Source organism: Oncorhynchus gorbuscha, linkage group LG21 (genome assembly GCF_021184085.1).
Source record: "Oncorhynchus gorbuscha isolate QuinsamMale2020 ecotype Even-year linkage group LG21, OgorEven_v1.0, whole genome shotgun sequence".
NCBI lineage: Eukaryota > Metazoa > Chordata > Actinopteri > Salmoniformes > Salmonidae > Oncorhynchus > Oncorhynchus gorbuscha.
The window spans coordinates 17,056,260-17,079,362 of NC_060193.1; the positions used below are offsets into that span (position 1 = coordinate 17,056,260).

General features: G+C 45.3%; 1 protein-coding gene across 1 annotated transcript in view; it reads left to right on the forward strand.

Annotated features, from left to right (window-relative positions):
- LOC124007692 (pregnancy-specific beta-1-glycoprotein 1-like) overlaps positions 1–23,103 on the forward strand; it is a 36,013-nt gene extending 12,910 nt beyond the window's left edge. The window contains exons 4-9 of the mRNA XM_046318382.1: positions 397–681; positions 5,209–5,493; positions 11,876–12,196; positions 17,624–17,872; positions 18,091–18,207; positions 21,986–23,103. Of these exons, the coding sequence (XP_046174338.1) occupies positions 397–681; positions 5,209–5,493; positions 11,876–12,196; positions 17,624–17,872; positions 18,091–18,207; positions 21,986–22,065 (1,337 nt within the window). The 3' untranslated portion in view covers positions 22,066–23,103. The remainder of the gene's footprint in view (positions 1–396; positions 682–5,208; positions 5,494–11,875; positions 12,197–17,623; positions 17,873–18,090; positions 18,208–21,985) is intronic.

Here is a 23,103-nt window from a genome sequence, read left to right on the forward strand (position 1 = left end):
CTATGACGGTGTCACATTGAAAGTCACTGAGCTCTTCAGTAAGGCCATTCTACTGCCAATGTTTGTCTATGGAGATTGCATGGCTGTGTGCTTGATTTTATACACATGTCAGCAACGGATGTGGCTGAAAAAGCCGAATCCACTAATTTGAAAGCGTGTCCACATACTTTTGCATATATAGTTTATATGTCTAAAATAATAGTTACCGTACTACTTACTGAAGTCAGATCATACTTTGGAAAGATTGTTGCTCTGACTGCATTTGTCTTTATATACATTTATGTGAATTCTAACTGAATTGAGTCAACATATGTCAAATATACTTTTATCACAATGTTACAGCATCAGCTGAATTACCAGACAGGTATCCAAATGTTTTGTACATTATTTTCACAGCTCTTCCCAAAACTACTCTGATTGTGAAGCCAAACCCTGCATTCACTGGAGAGACAGTCACTCTGATGTGTTCAGTTACGTATGACAGTAGAAGGAACTATCAGTGGTACAAAGACTGGAATTATAATGTAGTGTCCCAGTCTGTCAGACACACTATAACAGGAGACACCTTCACTATCAGTAGAGCTGCTGAGTCTGACCAGGGTCAGTACTGGTGTGAAGGGAACAGAGCGTCTAGACCCATATCTTCACAACCAAGTGATCCTGTCACTCTCACTGTAAAAGGTGAGTTACTTTCTGTTTTTGTCATAAAGATGGACACTATTTATATTGTGTCATAATTCTTCGTTAAAGTATTGGGACAGTGTTGTTCTGTGAAGTCTCCAAACTCCAAAGCAGTAACAAACATATTGTTAAATTAGTTTAGTACAAAGTAATTGTTTATATACACACTGTATTTCTATTGCGAGGAGTCTGTCCTGTACACTGACTCCTAAACTTCATGTTTGAACATAAAGGAAAACATTTATATAGAGGTTTCATCTTTGTATCTGTGCCATTATGGTGTCTTGTTAAAACACGGGCAGCACATCTACATGTTAATGTTGCATGTGCCATAATCTACCAACTGTGTTACAGAGGACCACCATGTGGGTAGTGGACACTTCAGGAAAAGAGTAGAGTTTTGAGATGTATAGACAACAGGGGTTTCCAACCCTCCAAGACCCCAAACATTGACAAATATTTGACCAATACATTACTACTACTACTACACACTTCTCTTCTATACTGTACCCTGCTCTACTGGACTCTACTGTACTGTACCCTACTCTATTGTACTCTACTGTACCCTACTCTATTGTACTCTACTGTACTGAACTGTACCCTACTCTATTGTACTGTGCTCTACTGAACTGTACCCTACTCTATTGTACTGAATTCCACAGAACTGTACCCTACTCTATTGTACTCTACTCTACTGTACTGTACCCTACTCTATTGTACTCTACTGTACTGAACTGTACCCTACTCTATTGTACTGTGCTCTACTGTAATGTACCCTACTCTATTGTACTGTGTTCTACTGAACTGTACCCTACTCTATTGTACTGTGTTCTACTGAACTGTACCCTACTCTATTGTACTGTACCCTACTCTATTGTACTGTGCTCTACTGAACTATACCCTACTCTATTGCAAGGGCCTCTCCTTTACTGTACCTTACTCTATTGTACTGTGCTCTACTGAACTATACCCTGCTCTACTGAACTATACTCTACTCTATTGTACTGTACCCTACTCTATGGAACTGTACCTTACTCTATTGCACTGTGCTCTCCTTTACTGTACCTTACTCTATTGTACTGTGCTCTACTGTACTATACCCTACTCTATTGCACTGTCCTCTCCTTTACTGTACCTTACTCTATTGTACTGTGCTCTACTGAACTTTACCCTACTCTATTGTACTGTACCCTACTCTATTGTACTGTACTCTACTGAACTGTACCCTACCCCATTGTACTGTGCTCTACTGAACTATACCCTACTCTATTGTACTGTGCTCTACTGTACTTTACCCTACTCTATTGTACTGAACTCCACAGAACTGTACCCTAATCTATTGTACTGTACTCTGCTGATATATACCCTACTATTTGGTACTGTGCTCTCCTGTACTGTACCCTACTCTATTGTAGTGTGCTATACTTAACTCTACCCTATTCTAGTGTACTCTACTGTACTGTACCTTACTCTATTGTACTGTGCTCTACTGTACTATACCCTACACTATTGCACTGTCCTCTCCTTTACTGACCTTACTCTATTGTACTGTGCTCTACTTTACTTTACCCTACTCTATTGCACTGTCCTCTCCTTTACTGTACCTTACTCTATTGTACTGTGCTCTACTGAACTATACCCTACTCTATTGCACTGTGCTCTAATCTTCTGTGCCCTACTCTTTTGTACTGTGCTCCACTGTACTGTACCCTACTCTATTGTACTGTGCTCCTCTGAACTGTACTCTACTGTACTCTAATTGAATGTTTTGCACTGTGCTCTACTGAACTGGACCCTACTCTATTGTACTGTACTCTACTGAAGTGGAACCTACTCTATTGCACTGTGCTAATCTGAATTGTACCCTACTCTATTGTACTGTACTCTACTTTACTGTACCCTACACTACTGTAACCTACTATAATGTACTGTGCTCTACTGAACTATACCCTACTCTATTGTACTCTACTGTACTGTACCCTACTCTATTGTACTGTGCTCTGCTCTACTATGCCCTACTCTATTGTACTGTGGTCTACTGAACTCTTCCCTATTCTAGTGTACTCTACTGTACTGTACCCTACTCTATTGTACTGTGCTCTACTGAACTATACTCTACTCTATTGCACTGTGCTCTGCTCTACTGTGCCCTACTCTATTGTACTGTACTCTACTAAACTATACTCTACTCTATTGCACTGTGCTCTGCTCTACTGTGCCCTACTCTATTGTACTGTGCTCAACTGAATTGTACCCTACTCTATTGCACTGTGCTCTTCTGAACTGTGCTCTACTGTACTCTAATTGAATGTTTTGCACTGTGCTCTGCTGAACTGGACCCTACTCTATTGTACTGTAATCTAGTGATTTGGAACCTACTCTATTGTACTGTACTCTACTTTACTGTACCCTACTCTACTGTACCCTACTATATTGTACTGTGCTCTACTGAACTATACCCTACTCTATTGCACTGTCCTCTCCTTTACTGTACCTTACTCTATCGTACTGTGCTCAACTGTACTGTACCCTACTCTATTGCACTGTACCCTAATCTACTGAACTGGTCCCTACTCTATTGTGCTGTAATCTAGTGAACTGGAACCTACTCTATTGCACTGTGCTCATCTGAATTGTACCCTACTCTATTGTACTGTACTCTACTTTGCTGTACCCTACTCTACTGTACCCTACTCTATTGTACTGTGCTCTAATGAACTATACCCTACTCTATTGTACTGTACCCTACTCTATTGTACTGTACCCTACTCTATTGTACTGTACCCTACTCTACTGTACCCTACACTATTGTACTGTGCTTTACTGAACTATACCCTACTCTATTGTACTGTACCTTACTCTATTGTACTGTACCCTACTCTATTGTACTGTACCCTACTCTACTGTACCCTACACTATTGTACTGTGCTTTACTGAACTATACCCTACTCTATTGTACTGTACCCTACTCTATTGTACTATACCCTACTCTATTGTACTGTACCCTACTCTACTGTACCCTACACTATTGTACTGTGCTTTACTGAACTATACCCTACTCTATTGTACTGTACCCTACTCTATTGTACTGTACCCTACTCTACTATACCCTACTCTATTGTACTGTACCCTACTCTACTATACCCTACTCTATTGTACTGTACCCTACTCTACTATACCCTACTCTATTGTACTGTACCCTACTCTACTATACCCTACTCTATTGTACTGTACCCTACTCTACTATACCCTACTCTATTGTACTATACCCTACTCTATTGTACTGTACCCTACTCTACTATACCCTACTCTATTGTACTGTACCCTACTCTACTATACCCTACTCTATTGTACTGTACACTACTCTACTATACCCTACTCTATTGTACTGTACCCTACTCTATTGTACTGTACCCTACTCTACTGTACCCTACTCTATTGTACTGTACCCTACTCTACTATACCCTACTATATTGTACTGTACCTTACTCTATTGTACTGTACCCTACTCTACTATACCCTACTCTATTGTACTGTACCCTACTCTATTGTACTGTACCCTACTCTACTGTACCCTACTCTATTGTACTGTGCTCTACTGAACTATACCCTACTCTTTTGCACTGTCCTCTCCTTTACTGTACCTTACTCTATTGTACTTTGCTCTACTTTACTATACCCTACTCTATTGTACTGTACCCTACTCTATTGTACTGTACCCTACTCTATTGTACTGTGCCCTACTGTACTATACCCTACTCTATTGCACTGTACCCTGATCTACTGAACTGTTCCCTGCTCTATTGTATTGGTTATCTTATGCTTGTGTGCGGCTTCTCAGCCATGGAAACCCATATCATGAAGCTCCCAACAAACATTTATTGTGCTGAGTTTGCTTCTAGAGGCAGTTTGGAATGCAGTAGTTAGTGTTTCAATGGAGGACAGACAATCTTTACGTGCTCTGCACTTCAGCACTCGACGATCCCGTTCTGTGCGCTGGTGTGAACTACCATATTGCAGAAGTTGTTACTCATAGATGTTTCCACTTCACAATAACAGCACTTACAGTTGACTACAGTTAGCTCTATCATTGCAGAAATCTGACAAACTGAGTTGTTAGACAGGTGGCATCCTATGACGGTGTCACATTGAAAGTCACTGAGCTCTTCAGTAAGGCCATTCTACTGCCAATGTTTGTCTATGGAGATTGCATGGCTGTGTGCTTGATTTTATACACATGTCAGCAACGGATGTGGCTGAAAAAGCCGAATCCACTAATTTGAAAGCGTGTCCACATACTTTTGCATATATAGTTTATATGTCTAAAATAATAGTTACCGTACTACTTACTGAAGTCAGATCATACTTTGGAAAGATTGTTGCTCTGACTGCATTTGTCTTTATATCATTTATGTGAATTCTAACTGAATTGAGTCAACATATGTCAAATATACTTTTATCACAATGTTACAGCATCAGCTGAATTACCAGACAGGTATCCAAATGTTTTGTACATTATTTTCACAGCTCTTCCCAAAACGACTCTGACTGTGAAGCCAAACCCTGCATACACTGGAGAGAAAGTCACTCTGATGTGTTCAGTTACGTATGACAGTAGATGGAACTATCAGTGGTACAAAGACTGGAATTACAATGTAGTGTCCCAGTCTGTCAGACACACTATAACAGGAGACACCTTCACTATCAGTAGAGCTGCTGAGTCAGACCAGGGTCTCTACTGGTGTGAAGGGAACAGAGTGTCTCGACCCACATCTTCACAACCAAGTGATCCTCTCACTCTCACTGTAAAAGGTGAGTTACTTTGTGTTTTTGTCATAAAGATGGACACTATTTATATTGTGTCAGAATTCTTCGTTAAAGTATTGGGACAGTGTTGTTCTGTGAAGTCTCCAAACTCCAAAGCAAAAACAAACATATTGTTAAATAAGTTTAGTACAGAGTAATTGTTTATACACATACTGTTTTTCCATTGAGAGGAGTCTGTCCTGTACACTGACTCCTAAACTTCATGTTTGAACATAAAGGAAAACATTTATATAGAGGTTTCATCTTTGTATCTGTGCCGTTATGGTGTCTGTTACAACAACACAAGCAGCACATCTACATGTTAATGTTGCATGTGCCATAATCTACCAACTATGTTACAGAGGACCACCATGTGGGTAGTGGACACTTCAGGAAAAAGAGTAGAGTTTTGAGATGAATAGACAGCAGGGGGGGTTCCAACCCTCAAAGACCCCAAACATTGACAAACATTTGATCAAAACACTACTACTATATACTACTGTACTGTACAATACTCTACTGTACTGTACCCTACTCTACTGTATTGTACCCTGCTCTACTGAACTGTACCCTACTCTATTTTACTGTACCCTACTGTATTTTACTGTACCCTACTCTATTGTACCCTACTCTACTGAACTATACCCTACTCTACTGAACTATACCCTACTCCACTGAACTCTACTGAACTGTACCCTACTCTACTGTACCCTACTCTACTGTACCCTACTCTACTGTACTGTACTCTACTCTACAGTACTCCACTGTACTGTACACTACTCTATTGTACTCGACTGTACCCTTATTTACTATACTGTACCCTACTCTATTGTACTCTACTGTACTGAACTGTACCCTACTATATTGTACTGTGCTCTACTGTACTGTACCCTACTCTATTGTACTCTACTGAACTGTACCCTACTCTATTGTACTGTGCTCTACTGTACTGTACCCTACTATATTGTACTGTGCTCTACTGTACTGTACCCTACTCTATTGTACTGTACTCCACAGAACTGTACCCAAATCTATTGTACTGTGCTCTCCTGTACTGTACCCTACTCTCCTGAACTGTACCCTACTCTACTGTGCTCTTCTGAACTGTACTATACTGTTCTCTAATTTAATGTTTTGCCCTGTGCTCTACTGAACTGTACCCTACTCTATTGTACTGTGCTCTACTGAACTGTACCCTACTCTATTGTACTGTGCTCTACTGAACTGTACCCTACTCTATTTTACTGTGCTCTACTGAACTGTACCCTACTCTATTTTACTGTACCCTACTCTACTGTACCCTACTCTACTGAACTGTACCCTACTCTACTGTACTCTACTGAACTATACCCTACTCCACTGAACTCTACTGAACTGTACCCTACTCTACTGTACTCTACTGTACTGTACCCTACTCTACTGTACTCCACTGTACTGTACACTACTCTATTGTACTCTACTGTACCCTTATTTACTATACTGTACCCTACTCTATTGTACTCTACTGTACTGAACTGTACCCTACTCTATTGTACTGTGCTCTACTGAACTGTACCCTACTCTATTGTACTGTGCTCTACTGTACTGTACCCTGCACTATTGTACTGTGCTCTACTGAACTGTAACTTACTCTATTGTACTGTGCTCTACTGTACTGTACCCTACTCTATTGTACTGTACTCCACAGAACTGTACCCAAATCTATTGTACTGTACTCTGCTGATATATACCCTACTATTTTGTACTGTGCTCTCCTGTACTGTACCCTACTCTCCTGTACTGTACCCTACTCTACTGTGCTCTTCTGAACTGTACTATACTGTTCTCTAATTTAATGTTTTGCCCTGTGCTCTACTGAACTGTACCCAACTCTATATTCTGTGCTCTACTGAACTGTACCCTACTCTATTGTACTGTACTCTACTGAACTGTACCCAACTCTATATTCTGTGCTCTACTGAACTGTACCCTACTCTATTGTACCCTACTGTACTGTACTCTACTGAACTCTTCCCTACTCTATTGTACTGTACTCTACTGAACTCTTCCCTACTCTATTGCACTACGCTCAACTGAACTGTAGATCCAAACCCTGTGTTCCCTGGGGTATAATATTTTGTCTGCTCATTGTATCACAACAATTATAGCTATTTTGAAGCTATATTCATGAGTTGACCTATTGATAAATTAATACATTTCAAATTGTGCAACTATTTATTCACTTAGTTGTCTGTGTGTCTGTGCAGAGAGACCTGTTGCTGTTCTGACCCTCCAACCCAACTGGACCCAGATATTCATTAGAGAGACTGTTACTATGAGATGTGACATACAGGGAGGAGGAGACTCTGACTGGAACTACAGATGGTATAAGAATAGTCAGGTAGTGATCCCCTTTAACACAAAGCCTGAGTACAGAATCAGTCCTGTCTACTGGACTAACAGTGGATCATATACCTGTGAGGGTGTAAAGGGAAACAAGTTCTCCAAGACCAGTGATGCTGTACAACTGACTGTGTCTGGTAACATAGCTGCTACATAGCTGTCTTTGCTGTCTTCGTATCATCGTATCCAAGATAATTGTGTTGTTTAGGTTTAGAGTGTGTAGTCTTAGAGTGATTATCTTAATTTACCGAGGTTAGCTAGCCAGCTATTTGTCGTCCTTAACGTAGGTGACTCTGCTAGCTAGCCAACTCTGCTAGCTAGCCAACAGCTAGCCAACGCTAGCCAACGTCTTCTGTATAGAACTCAACTACCCGGTCGCATTCACAGGTTGTATCACATTTTCACTTCATTTCATTACAGTACAACGGTTTGATTTGTTTGATCGTAGCTAGCTACTTAGCTAGCTACATAGCCGTCTTTGTATCAAAGATAATTGTGTAGTCTAGAGCGATTTTCTAGGTTCGCTAGCCATCTATTGTCGTTCTTTTAACGCAACGTAACGTAAACAACACTGCTAGCTAGCCTGCTAGCCCCGAATAGCAACACTGCAGAAACTATTACACTCAACGGAACGACTTGATTAGTGTAGTGTCAACAACGCACCCACTGCCAGCTGGCCTACTTCAGCAGTACTCTATCATTTTAATAATTTTAGTCAATAAGATTCTTGCTACGTAGCTTAACTTTCTGAACATTCGAGACGTGTAGTCCACTTGTCATTCCAATCTCCTTTGCATTAGCGTAGCCTCTTCTGTAGCCTGTCAACTATGTGTCTGTTTATCCCTGTTCTCTCCTCTCTGCACAGACCATACAAACGCTCCTCACCGCGTGGCCGCGGCCACCCTACTCTGGTGGTCCCAGCGCGCACGACCCACGTGGAGTTCCAGGTCTCCGGTAGCCTCTGGAACTGCCAATCTGCGGTCAACAAGGCAGAGTTCATCTCAGCCTATGCCTCCCTCCAGTCCCTCGACTTCTTGGCACTGACGGAAACATGGATCACCACAGACAACACTGCTACTCCTACTGCTCTCTCTTCGTCCGCCCACGTGTTCTCGCACACCCCGAGAGCGTCTGGTCAGCGGGGTGGTGGCACCGGGATCCTCATCTCTCCCAAGTGGTCATTCTCTCTTTCTCCCCTTACCCATCTGTCTATCGCCTCCTTTGAATTCCATGCTGTCACAGTTACTAGCCCTTTCAAGCTTAACATCCTTATCATTTATCGCCCTCCAGGTTCCCTCGGAGAGTTCATCAATGAGCTTGATGCCTTGATAAGCTCCTTTCCTGAGGACGGCTCACCTCTCACAGTTCTGGGCGACTTTAACCTCCCCACGTCTACCTTTGACTCTTTCCTCTCTGCCTCCTTCTTTCCACTCCTCTCCTCTTTTGACCTCACCCTCTCACCTTCCCCCCTACTCACAAGGCAGGCAATACGCTCGACCTCATCTTTACTAGATGCTGTTCTTCCACTAACCACATTGCAACTCCCCTCCAAGTCTCCGACCACTGCCTTGTATCCTTTTCCCTCTCGCTCTCATCCAACACCTCCCACACTGCCCCTACTCGGATGGTATCGCGCCGTCCCAACCTTCGCTCTCTCTCCCCCGCTACTCTCTCCTCTTCCATCCTATCATCTCTTCCCTCCGCTCAAACCTTCTCCCACCTATCTCCTGATTCTGCCTCCTCAACCCTCCTCTCCTCCCTCTCTGCATCCCTTGACTCTCTATGTCCCCTATCCTCCAGGCCGGCTCGGTCCTCCCCTCCCGCTCCGTGGCTCGATGACTCATTGCGAGCTCACAGAACAGGGCTCCGGGCAGCCGAGCGGAAATGGAGGAAAACTCGCCTCCCTGCGGACCTGGCATCCTTTCACTCCCTCCTCTCTACATTTTCCTCCTCTGTCTCTGCTGCTAAAGCCACTTTCTACCACGCTAAATTCCAAGCATCTGCCTCTAACCCTAGGAAGCTCTTTGCCACCTTCTCCTCCCTCCTGAATCCTCCGCCCCCTCCCCCCTCCTCCCTCTCTGCAGATGACTTCGTCAACCATTTTGAAAAGAAGGTCGACGACATCCGATCCTCGTTTGCTAAGTCAAACGACACCGCTGGTTCTGCTCACACTGCCCTACCCTGTGCTCTGACCTCTTTCTCCCTCTCTCTCCAGATGAAATCTCGCGTCTTGTGACGGCCGGCCGCCCAACAACCTGCCCGCTTGACCCTATCCCCTCCTCTCTTCTCCAGACCATTTCCGGAGACCTTCTCCCTTACCTCACCTCGCTCATCAACTCATCCCTGACCGTTGGCTACGTCCCTTCCGTCTTCAAGAGAGCGAGAGTTGCACCCTTCTGAAAAAACCTACACTCGATCCCTCCGATGTCAACAATTACAGACCAGTATCCCTTCTTTCTTTTCTCTCCAAAACTCTTGAACGTGCCGTCCTTGGCCAGCTCTCCCGCTATCTCTCTCTGAATGACCTTCTTGATCCAAATCAGTCAGGTTTCAAGACTAGTCATTCAACTGAGACTGCTCTCCTCTGTATCACGGAGGCGCTCCGCACTGCTAAAGCTAACTCTCTCTCCTCTGCTCTCATCCTTCTAGATCTATCGGCTGCCTTCGATACTGTGAACCATCAGATCCTCCTCTCCACCCTCTCCGAGTTGGGCATCTCCGGCGCGGCCCACGCTTGGATTGCGTCCTACCTGACAGGTCGCTCCTACCAGGTGGCGTGGCGAGAATCTGTCTCCTCACCACGCGCTCTCACCACTGGTGTCCCCCAGGGCTCTGTTCTTGGCCCTCTCCTATTCTCGCTATACACCAAGTCACTTGGCTCTGTCATAACCTCACATGGTCTCTCTTATCATTGCTATGCAGACGACACACAATTAATCTTCTCCTTTCCCCCTTCTGATGACCAGGTGGCGAATCGCATCTCTGCATGTCTGGCAGACATATCAGTGTGGATGACGGATCACCACCTCAAGCTGAACCTCGGCAAGACGGAGCTGCTCTTCCTCCCGGGGAAGGACTGCCCGTTCCATGATCTCGCCATCACGGTTGACAACTCCATTGTGTCCTCCTCCCAGAGCGCCAAGAACCTTGGCGTGATCCTGGACAACACCCTGTCGTTCTCAACTAACATCAAGGCGGTGGCCCGTTCCTGTAGGTTCATGCTCTACAACATCCGCAGAGTACGACCCTGCCTCACACAGGAAGCGGCGCAGGTCCTAATCCAGGCACTTGTCATCTCCCGTCTGGATTACTGCAACTCGCTGTTGGCTGGGCTCCCTGCCTGTGCCATTAAACCCCTTCAACTCATCCAGAACGCCGCAGCCCGTCTGGTGTTCAACCTTCCCAAGTTCTCTCACGTCACCCCGCTCCTCCGTTCTCTCCACTGGCTTCCAGTTGAAGCTCGCATCCGCTACAAGACCATGGTGCTTGCCTACGGAGCTGTGAGGGGAACGGCACCTCAGTACCTCCAGGCTCTGATCAGGCCCTACACCCAAACAAGGGCACTGCGTTCATCCACCTCTGGCCTGCTCGCCTCCCTACCACTGAGGAAGTACAGCTCCGCTCAGCCCAGTCAAAACTGTTCGCTGCCCTGGCCCCCAATGGTGGAACAAACTCCCTCATGACGCCAGGACAGCGGAGTCAATCACCACCTTCCGGAGACACCTGAAACCCCACCTCTTTAAGGAATACCTAGGATAGGTTAAGTAATCCCTCTCACCCCACCCCCCCTAAGTTTTAGATGCACTATTGTTAAGTGACTGTCCCACTGGATGTCATAAGGTGAATGCACCAATTTGTAAGTCGCTCTGGATAAGAGCGTCTGCTAAATGACTTAAATGTAAATGTAAATGTGGTAAGTCTATTTAATCATGTATAAAATAAATTGGGTTCACTAGAATACTTTCTAAGACTGAAAGGTTGAAACCTGTCCTCTATCAAATCACAGATCAACCCCAACCTGTCCTGAGTATCTCTCCTCAGTGGATGAACCCTGGAGACTCGGTGACTCTGAGCTGTGAAGTTGACAAGACGTCTACAGACTGGAGGTTCTCCTGGTACAGGACTGTTCCCTACAGAGCTGGGTTACTCTCCCTATCAGACAAGTCTTACTCTCTACAGCCCCTATCTGACAATGTGACTAGTGAAGACTCCTACACTCTGATCCCTGCTGGTCCTACTCACACAGGAGGATATGTGTGTCGAGCTGGGAGAGGAGACCCAGTCTATGACACACTCTACAGTGAACCTCAGTTTCTCTGGTCAGGAGGTAACTAACTGCATTGAAACTCTATTGAATCATATTTAAGTCACCCTCATGTGTCTATATAACTATAGGTTTGACTCTGTCTCTCTTTGTTACAGATATGCAACCTTCAGTGTCTCTTACAGTAAATCCCAACACAACTCAACATTTTACATCAAAGTCTCTGTCACTGACCTGTGAGCTGAAGGGGAACTCTACTGGATGGAGACTGAAGAGACACACAGAGACAGCATGGCTGTCAGAGTGTCCATCTACCTGGAGATCAATAACAGAATCCACCTGCACCATCAGATCATTGACAACATGGTCCAGTGGAGTGTTCTTGTCATGCAGGTGAAAGAGGACCCAAAAGCGACTTAACAGAAACAGAGTTTATTCAAGTCCAAACAGGGAATAACAGAAATCCTCTAGTCTGTAGAGGGGAATGACAGGAGAAGCGGCCACAGACTGCAGGTCGCTTCGGGTAGGCGCAGGCCGTAGTTGACAGAGACACCTGCTCACACGCAGCATCTGATGAAGGCAAAAAAACACGACAGGACAGGGCGATACACAATCACAGCAAAAACACGACAGGACAGGGCGAAACGCAATCACAGCATGGTGAATACTAAACAAGGAACCGACGGGACAGGAACGGAACACAAAGGAATAAATAGGGACTCTAATCAGGGGAAAGGATCGGGAACAGGTGTGGGAAGACTAAATGATGATTAGGGGAATAGGAACAGCTGGGAGCAGGAACGGAACGATAGAGAGAAGAGAGAGCGAGAGAGTGAGAGAGGGAGGGGGAGAGAGAGGGATAGAAAGAGGGAAAGAACCTAATAAGACCAGCAGAGGGAAACGAATAGAATGGGGAGCACAGGGACGAGACATGATAATAAATGACAAACATGACAGTACCCCCCCACTCACCGAGCGCCTCCTGGCGCACTCGAGGAGGAATCCTGGCGGCAACGGAGGAAATCATCGATGAGTGAACGGTCCAGCACGTCCCGAGACGGAACCCAACTCCTCTCCTCAGGACCGTAACCCTCCCAATCCACTAAGTATTGGTGACCCCGTCCCCGAGAACGCATGTCCATGATCTTATGTACCTTGTAAATAGGTGCGCTCTCGACAAGGACGGGAGGGGGGGAGGGAAGACGAACGGGGGTGCGAAGAAAGGGCTTAACACAGGAGACATGGAAGACAGGATGGACGCGACGAAGATGTCGCGGAAGAAGCAGTCGCACAGCGACAGGATTGACGACCTGGGAGACACGGAACGGACCAATGAACCGCGGAGTCAACTTACGAGAAGCTGTCGTAAGAGGAAGGTTGCGAGTGGAAAGCCCCACTCTCTGGCCGCAACAATACCTTGGACTCTTAATCCTGCGTTTATTGGCGGCTCTCACAGTCTTCCCCGCAGACAAAGGCAGACCGGTAGTGAAGCCTAAGGCGATGTGAGACCATGGTCGAGAAGGAATGGGGAGCGGTCTGAGACGACCGGCAGGAGGAGAGTTACCCGACTTAGTCTGCGCGCAGTCCGAACAAGCAGCCACGAAACGGCGCGTGTCACGCTCCTGAGTCGGCCACCAAAAGCGCTGGCGAATAGACGCAAGAGTGCCTCGAACACCGGGATGACCAGCTAACTTGGCAGAGTGAGCCCACTGAAGAACAGCCAGACGAGTGGAAACAGGAACGAAAAGGAGGTTACTAGGACAAGCGCGCGGCGACGCAGTGTGCGTGAGTGCTTGCTTAACCTGTCTTTCAATTCCCCAGACTGTTAACCCGACAACACGCCCATAAGGAAGAATCCCTCGGGATCAGTAGAAGCCACAGAAGAACTAAACAGACGGGATAAGGCATCAGGCTTGGTGTTCTTGCTACCCGGACGGTAAGAAATCACAAACTCGAAACGAGCGAAAAACAACGCCCAACGAGCTTGACGGGCATTAAGTCGTTTGGCAGAACGGATGTACTCAAGGTTCTTATGGTCTGTCCAAACGACAAAAGGAACGGTCGCCCCTCCAACCACTGTCGCCATTCGCCTAGGGCTAAGCGGATGGCGAGCAGTTCACGGTTACCCACATCATAGTTGCGCTCAGATGGCGACAGGCGATGAGAAAAATAAGCGCAAGGATGAACCTTATCGTCAGACTGGAAGCGCTGGGATAGAATGGCTCCCACGCCTACCTCTGAAGCGTCAACCTCGACAATGAATTGTCTAGTGACGTCAGGAGTAACGAGGATAGGAGCGGACGTAAAACGTTCTCTTAGAAGATCAAAAGCTCCCTGGGCGGAACCGGACCACTTAAAACACGTCTTGACAGAAGTAAGAGCTGTGAGAGGAGCAGCAACTTGACCGAAATTACGAATGAAACGCCGATAGAAATTAGCGAAACCTAAAAAGCGCTGCAACTCGACACGTGACCTTGGAACGGGCCAATCACTGACAGCTTGGACCTTAGCGGAATCCATCTGAATGCCTTCAGCGGAAATAACGGAACCGAGAAAAGTAACGGAGGAGACATGAAAAGAGCACTTCTCAGCCTTTACGTAGAGACAATTCTCTAAAAGGCGCTGTAGAACACGTCGAACGTGCTGAACATGAATCTCGAGTGACGGAGAAAAAATCAGGATATCGTCAAGATAGACAAAAACAAAGATGTTCAGCATGTCTCTCAGAACATCATTAACTAATGCCTGAAAAACAGCTGGCGCATTGGCGAGACCGAACGGCAGAACCCGGTACTCAAAATGCCCTAACGGAGTGTTAAACGCCGTTTTCCACTCGTCCCCCTCTCTGATGCGCACGAGATGGTAAGCGTTACGAAGGTCCAACTTAGTAAAGCACCTGGCTCCCTGCAGAATCTCGAAGGCTGATGACATAAGGGGAAGCGGATAACGATTCTTAACCGTTATGTCATTCAGCCCTCGATAATCCACGCAGGGGCGCAGAGTACCGTCCTTCTTCTTAAAAAAAGAACCCCGCCCCGGCCGGAGAAGAAGAAGGCACTATGGTACCGGCGTCAAGAGACACAGACAAATAATCCTCGAGAGCCTTACGTTCGGGAGCCGACAGAGAGTATAGTCTACCTCGAGGAGGAGTGGTCCCCGGAAGGAGATCAATACTACAATCATACGACCGGTGAGGAGGAAGGGAGTTGGCTCGGGACCGACTGAAGACCGTGCGCAGATCATGATATTCCTCCGGCACTCCTGTCAAATCGCCAGGTTCCTCCTGAGAAGTAGGGACAGAAGAAACGGGAGGGATGGCAGACATTAAACACTTCACATGACAAGAAACGTTCCAGGATAGGATAGAATTACTAGACCAATTAATAGAAGGATTATGACATACTAGCCAGGGATGACCCAAAACAACAGGTGTAAACGGTGAACGGAAAATCAAAAAGAAATAGTCTCACTGTGGTTACCAGATACTGTGAGAGTTAAAGGTAGTGTCTCAAATTTGATACTGGGAAGATGACTACCATCTAAGGCAAACATGGGCGTAGGCTTGTCTAACGGTCTGAAAGGAATGTTATGTTTCCGAACCCATGCTTCGTCCATGAAACAACCCTCAGCCCCAGAGTCAATCAAGGCACTGCATGTAGCACCCGAACCGGTCCAGCGTAGATGGACCGACATAGTAGTACAAGATCTAGATGAAGAGACCTGAGTAGTAGCGCTCACCAGTAGCCCTCCGCTTACTGATGGGCTCTGGCCTCTTACTGGACATGAATTAACAAAATGTCCAGCAACTCCGCAATAGAGGCACAGGCGGTTGGTGATCCTCCGTTCCCTCTCCTTAGTCGAGATGCGAATCCCTCCCAGCTGCATGGGCTCAGTCTCAAAGCCAGAGGAGGGAGATGGTTGCGATGCGGAGCAGGGAAACACCGTTGATGCGAGCTCTCTTCCACGAGCCCGGTGACGAAGATCTTCCCGTCGTTCTATGCGGATGGCGAGAGCAATCAAAGAGTCCACATCTGAAGGAACCTCCCGGGAGAGAATCTCATCCTTAACCACTGCGTGGAGTCCCTCCAGAAAACGAGCGAGCAGCGCCGGCTCGTTCCACTCACTAGAGGCAGCAAGAGTGCGAAACTCAATAGAATAATCCGTTATGGACCGTTCACCTTGGCATAAGGAAGCCAGGGCCCTAGAAGCCTCCCTACCAAAAACTGAACGGTCAAAAACCCGAATCATCTCCTCTTTAAAGTTCTGGAACTTGTTAGAGCAATCAGCCCTTGCCTCCCAGATAGCTGTGCCCCATTCTCGAGCCCGGCCAGTAAGGAGTGAAATGACGTAAGCAACCCGAGCTCTCTCTCTAGAGTATGTGTTGGGTTGGAGAGAGAACACAATCTCACACTGCGTGAGAAAGGAGCGGCACTCAGTGGGCTGCCCGGAGTAGCAAGGTGGGTTATTAACCCTAGGTTCTGGAGGCTCGGCAGGCCAGGAAGTAACAGGTGGCACGAGACGTAGACTCTGGAACTGTCCAGAGAGGTCGGAAACCTGAGCGGCCAGGTTCTCCACGGCATGGCGAGCAGCAGACAATTCCTGCTCGTGTCTGCCGAGCATGGCTCCTTGGATCTCGACGGCAGTGTAACGAGCGTCTGAAGTCGCTGGGTCCATACCTTGGTCGGTTCCTTCTGTCATGCAGGTGAAAGAGGACCCAAAAGCGACTTAACAGAAACAGAGTTTATTCAAGTCCAAACAGGGAATAACAGAAATCCTCTAGTCTGTAGAGGGGAATGACAGGAGAAGCGGCCACAGACTGCAGGTCGCTTCGGGTAGGCGCAGGCCGTAGTTGACAGAGACACCTGCTCACACGCAGCATCTGATGAAGGCAAAAAACACGACAGGACAGGGCGATACACAATCACAGCAAAAACACGACAGGACAGGGCGAAACGCAATCACAGCATGGTGAATACTAAACAAGGAACCGACGGGACAGGAACGGAACACAAAGGAATAAATAGGGACTCTAATCAGGGGAAAGGATCGGGAACAGGTGTGGGAAGACTAAATGATGATTAGGGGAATAGGAACAGCTGGGAGCAGGAACGGAACGATAGAGAGAAGAGAGAGCGAGAGAGTGAGAGAGGGAGGGGGAGAGAGAGGGATAGAAAGAGGGAAAGAACCTAATAAGACCAGCAGAGGGAAACGAATAGAATGGGGAGCACAGGGACGAGACATGATAATAAATGACAAACATGACAGTTCTGGTGTGAGTCTGGATCAGGAGAGAACAGTAATGCTGTCAACATCACAGTAAATGGTACGTCTATTGTACAACATTCACTAATCTTTCATAAATACATGTATAATAATATGTTCAATTCTGTAACTGAATGACTGCATCTCATAAATACAAGCTCATAAGATGTTGATGTATTATGAGTGATGACTCCAGATTGACAGTATTATTTATATTATGTTACACAGATGGTGATGTGATCCTGGAGAGTCCTGTCCATCCTGTGACTGAAGGAGACTCTGTGACTCTGACCTGTACATTTAGACATCAGGGAACAAATCCTAAACTCAATACTGATTTCTACAAAGATGGAACACTCATCAAGAATGAGACCACAGGAGAGATGACCATCCCTACAGTATCCAAGTCAGATGAAGGATTCTATAAGTGTAAATCTGGTGAAGGAGAATCACCAGAGAGCTGGGTGACAGTGAGAGGTGAGAAAGTGTGTAGTATCACAAGTTAGATACCTTTTTATTTTCTATGTTAAAAACATGTGATTTAAGTGTCAATGTTAATATATGTTTTGGAATTCCACTCCTCTTCAAAATATGATCTCTCAACTAAATTGTCAAAAGACGGCCATCCTACTTTCTTTTCATGCTCTATAATCTGAATCATATATAACCTTGATGGTAAACATGTGTTTTTCTAGTCCCTCCAGGTTCCATTGTCTCCATCTCTCTGACCAGGCTGCTGTGTGGTCTACTGGTGATGTCTCCCTTTCTACTGGTGTCCATCGTGCTGACGGTGAAATGCTGCAGGGCTCGAGGTGAGAACTTTATTTCAGTGTATTTACACTCAGCTCATCCAGCTTGATAATCTCCTTCTTTATGTCAAATCAAATCAAATCTGATTGTATTAGTCACATGTGCCGAATCAGGTGCAGACCTTACAGTGAAAGACTTACTTACGAGTCCCTAACCAACAATGCAGTTAAAAAAATACAGATAAGAAAAAGAAATACAGTACATGTAGTAACAAGTCATTAAAGAGACTATATAAAGGGGGGTGCCGGTACAGAGTCAATGTGTGGGGGCACAAGTTAGCTGAGGTAATATGTCCATTTAAGTAGAGTTATGAAAGTGATTATGGATAGAGGATAACAACAGAGAGTTGCAGCTGTGTAAAATGGGGGAGGGGGGCAACGCAAATAGTCTGGATAGCCATTTGATTAGATGTTCAGGAGTCTCATTTCTTGGGGGTAGAAGCTGTTTAGAAGCCTCTTGGACCTTGACTTGATGCTCCGGTACCGCTTGCCGTGCAGTAGCAAAGAAAACAGTCTATGAATAGGGTGGCTGGAGTCCTTGACAATTTTTAGGGCCTTCCTCTGACACCGCCTGGTATAGAGGTCCTGGATGGCAGGAAGCTTGGCCCAAGTGATGTAGTGGGCCTTTCGCATTCCCCTCTGTAGTGCATTGCGGTCGGTGGCCGGGCAGTTGCCATACCAGGCGGTGATGCAACCAGTCAGGATGCTCTCGCTGGTGCAACTGTAGAACCTTTTGAGGATCTGAGGACCCATGCCATGTTTTTTCACTCTCCTGAACGTGAAAAGGTTTTGACGTGCCAGCTTCACGACTGTCTTGGTTTGATTGGACCATGTTATTTTGTTGGTTATGTGGACACCAAGGAACTTGAAGCTCTCATCCTGCTCCACTGCAGCCCAGTCGATGAGAATGGGGTCATGCTCTGTACTCTTTTTTCCAGTAGTCCACAATCATCTCCTTTTGTCTTGTCACCACGCGGCCTGGTCTCTGACCTCATCCCTATAGGCTGTCTTGTCATGGTCTGTGATCAGGCCTCCCACTGTTGTGTCATCGGCAAACTTAATGATGGTGTTGGAGTAGTGCCTGGCCGTGCAATCATGAGTGAACAGGGAGGACAGCAGGGGATGGAGCACGCACCCCTGAGGGGCCTCTGTGTTGAGGATCAGTGTGGCGGATGTGTTGTTACCTACCCTTACCACCTGGGGGCGGCCCGTCAAGAAGCCAAGGATCCAGTTGAAAAGGGAGGCGTTTAGTCCCAGGGTCCTTAGCTTAGTGATGATCTTTGAGGGCACTAAGGTGTTGAAAGCTGAGCTGTTGTCAATAAATAGCATTCTCACATAGGTATTCCTGTCATGTTTTGTCTTATATTGTCTTGTCATTTTGCTTTTCCTTCTGTTCGTTTTCCCCCTGCTGGTCTTTTTAGGTTCGTTCCCCTTTTTCTCTCTCCCTCCCTCTCTCTCTTCTCTCTGTCGTTCCGTTCCTGCTCCCAGCTGTTCCTATTCCCCTAATCAATCATTTAGTCTTCCCACACCTGTTCCCTATCTTTTCCCCTGATTAGAGTCCCTATTTCTCCCCTTGTTTTCCGTTTCTGCCCTGTCGGATCCTTGTATATTGTTCACCGTGCTGTGTCTTTGTATCGCCCTGTCGTGTCGTGTTTCCCTCAGATGCTGCGTGGTGAGCAGGTGTCTGAGTCTGCTACGGTCAAGTGCCTTCCCGAGGCAACCTGCAGTTTATTATCGAGTCTCCAGTCAGTTCTCGTGATTACGAGTGATATTGTTTTTATGCTTTAGTTACCGCTCCGATTTGTCTAGGAGTATTGCTATTTCCTTAAACTGGATTAAAGACTCTGTTTTCGCCAAGTCGCTTTTGGGTCCTCATTCACCTGCATAACAATTCCTTTTGTCCAGGTGGGAAAGGGAAATGTGTGGAGGGCAATAGAGGTTGCATTATCTGTGGATCTGTTGGTATGCAAATTGGAGTGGGTCTATAGTTTCTGGGACTATGGTGTTGATGTGAGCCATGACCAGCCTTTCAAAGCACTCCATGGCTACAGACGTGAGTGCTGCCGGTCGGTAATCATTTAGGAAGGTTACCTTAGTGTTCTTGGGAACAAGCACTGTGGTGGTCTGCTTAAAACTGTTGGAATTACAGACTCGGACAGGGAGAGGTTGAAAATTTCAATGAAGACACTTGCCAGTTGGTCAGCTCATGCTCGCAGTACACGTAATTGTTTGGCCCTGCGACCTTGTGAATGTTGACCTGTTTAAAGGTCTTACTCACATTGGCTGCGGAGAGCATGATCACACAGTCTTCCAGAACAGCTGGTGCTCTCATGCATGTTTCAGTGTTTTTTTTCCTCAAAGTGAGCATAGAAGTTGTTTATGTCATCTGGTTTGCTCGTGTCACTGGGCAGGGCTGTGCTTCCATTTGAAGTCTGTAATGGTTTGCAAGCCCTACCACATCTGACGACAGTCAGAGCCAGTGTAGTATGAGTTGATCTTAGTCCTGTATTGATGCTTTACCTGTTTGATGGTTCATCAGAGGGCATAGCGGGATTTCTTGTAAGCTTCCGGGTTAGACTCCTTCTCCTTGAAAGTGGCAGCTCTAGCCTTTAGCTCAGTGTAATCCATGGCTTCTGGTTGGTGTATGTACGTACGGTGACTGTGGGGACGACATCATTGATGCACTTGTTGATGAAGCCAATGACTGATGTGATGTACTCCTCAATGCCATCGAAGGAATCACGGAACGTAATCCAGTCTGTGCTAGCAAAACAGTCCTGTAGCTTAGCATCTGTTTCATCTGACCACTTTTTTTATTGATCTAGTCACGGGTGCTTCCTGCTTTAATTTTTGCATGTAAGCAGGAATCAGGAGGATAGAATTATGGTCAGATGTGTCAAATGGAGGGCGAGGGAGAGCTTTGTATGAGTCTCTGTGTGTGGAGTTTTTCCCTCTGGTTGCACATGTAACATACTGATAGAAATTTGGTAAAACTGATTTAAGTTTCCCTGTATTACTGTCCCCATTTACTAGGAGCGCCACCTCTGGGTGAGCATTTTCTTGTTTGCTGATGGCGGAATACAGCTCAATGCTATCTTAGTGCCAGCCTCTGACTGTGCTGGTATGTAAAACAGCTACAAAATATACAGATGAAAACTCTCTAGGTAGATAGTGTGGTCTACAGCTTATCATGAGATACTCTACCTCAGGCGAACAATAGCTTGAGACTTCCTTAGATATCTTACACCAGCTTTTATTTACAAAAATACATAGTCCACCATCCGTTGTCTTACCAGACGCCGCTGTTCTATCCTGCCGATACAGCGTGTAACCAGCCAGCTGTATGTTGATAGTGTCGTCCTTCAGCCACGACTCCATGAAGAATAAGATATTACAGTTTTGAATGTCCCGTTGGTAGTTCAATCTTCCATGTAGGTCATCGATTTTATTCTCCAAAGATTGCACGATAGCTAGCAGAATGGAAGGAAGTAGGGGTTTATTCAAACGCTTACGAATTCTCAGAAAGCAGCCGGCCCTTTGGCCCCATTTTCTCTGCTTCCTCTAAACGCAAATCACGGGGATCTGGGCCTGTTCCTGAGAAGGCAGTATATCATTTGCGTTGGACTCGTCAGACTCGTTTAAGGAAAAAATAATTCTGCCAGTCCGTGGTCAGTAATCGCAGTCCTGATATCCAGAAGTTATTTTTGTTCATAAGAGACGGTAGCGTCAACATTATGTACAAAATAAGTAATGCTACTTTCCATCCATTATATTCCTACAGGTTTGTGTTCAACAGTCAAATCTTGTCAAGACCAGATAGCATGTGATGATGTCATCGAACAGAACGAATCATCCGTGTGATCATTACGGTATGAACTGTAAGCTGAACAACCACTTTTGTGGTTTTTGTGGTTTTTGTTTTTTGACGTTGATATATGATAGTGTTTACTGAGTTTAATATCACTGAATGGAATTTCACAAATGCTGAATGTTATGGTTTTGTAAGTTTACATTCTCAGCTTTTGGTGGATTGTAAGCTTTTTTTCGTTATTGTTGATTGATGTCGATTTTTCATGAAATATTCCACTTGCCTCTTTATTTCAGTTCGTTAATAAAACAAGAGTGTAGTGCCTTTTTTTGTTTAAAAGTTGAATTTCCTGCAATTTTTTAATGTGTTGTGTTTTACATAATGTCATGCTTTTTACATGCAGCTGGAAATAGTTGAGCCTCATGCTTTAGAGTATACAGTACGTGAATCTTTTCAGTTTTTAATTTGAATTTAGAATACTAAAGATGTGTTTATACTTGATTGGCTGAAGGTGCTATAACAATTGAGTTGGAACACGTAGATATAGTTTTTTATAAAAAATGTATATTTACATAATGCAGCTTTAATGCTTATTTTTATTTTTAAGGTAGACTCAGGGAAATGACATTGCCACAAGTAGCATCGCAGATATTGAGATGAGTGAGATGCAAGACTTCAGTCACACACAGTATCTGCGCATATGCACGGGTTCACCTCACGCTGTTCAGCGTGTTAGCCAATACAGCAGAGAAGTTAAACGCTCTTAGTTGTTGTGGAAATTGAACCACTGTTCACTTTCTGCATCTACGTCATATCGCTGAGTCTCCCTTTAAACTCCACTTACTTTTTACTTGTATTCTTTTTTAAATACTGTCTAATAAGTATTTTGTAAAAATAAAAAATATTTTTTTTTACAGCAGATATACATTTTCAACATGTATTTTGTAAAATGGTTTCAGTAGTTGTTAAAGGAGCCAGATGAATTTTCCACTATGGAATTAAAAATGGAGAAGTTGTGTTATATTTTGTATTAATTTTCATATCTAATAAAGTGGTGATTCCCCACATCATTGTGTTGAAATACAACGTGA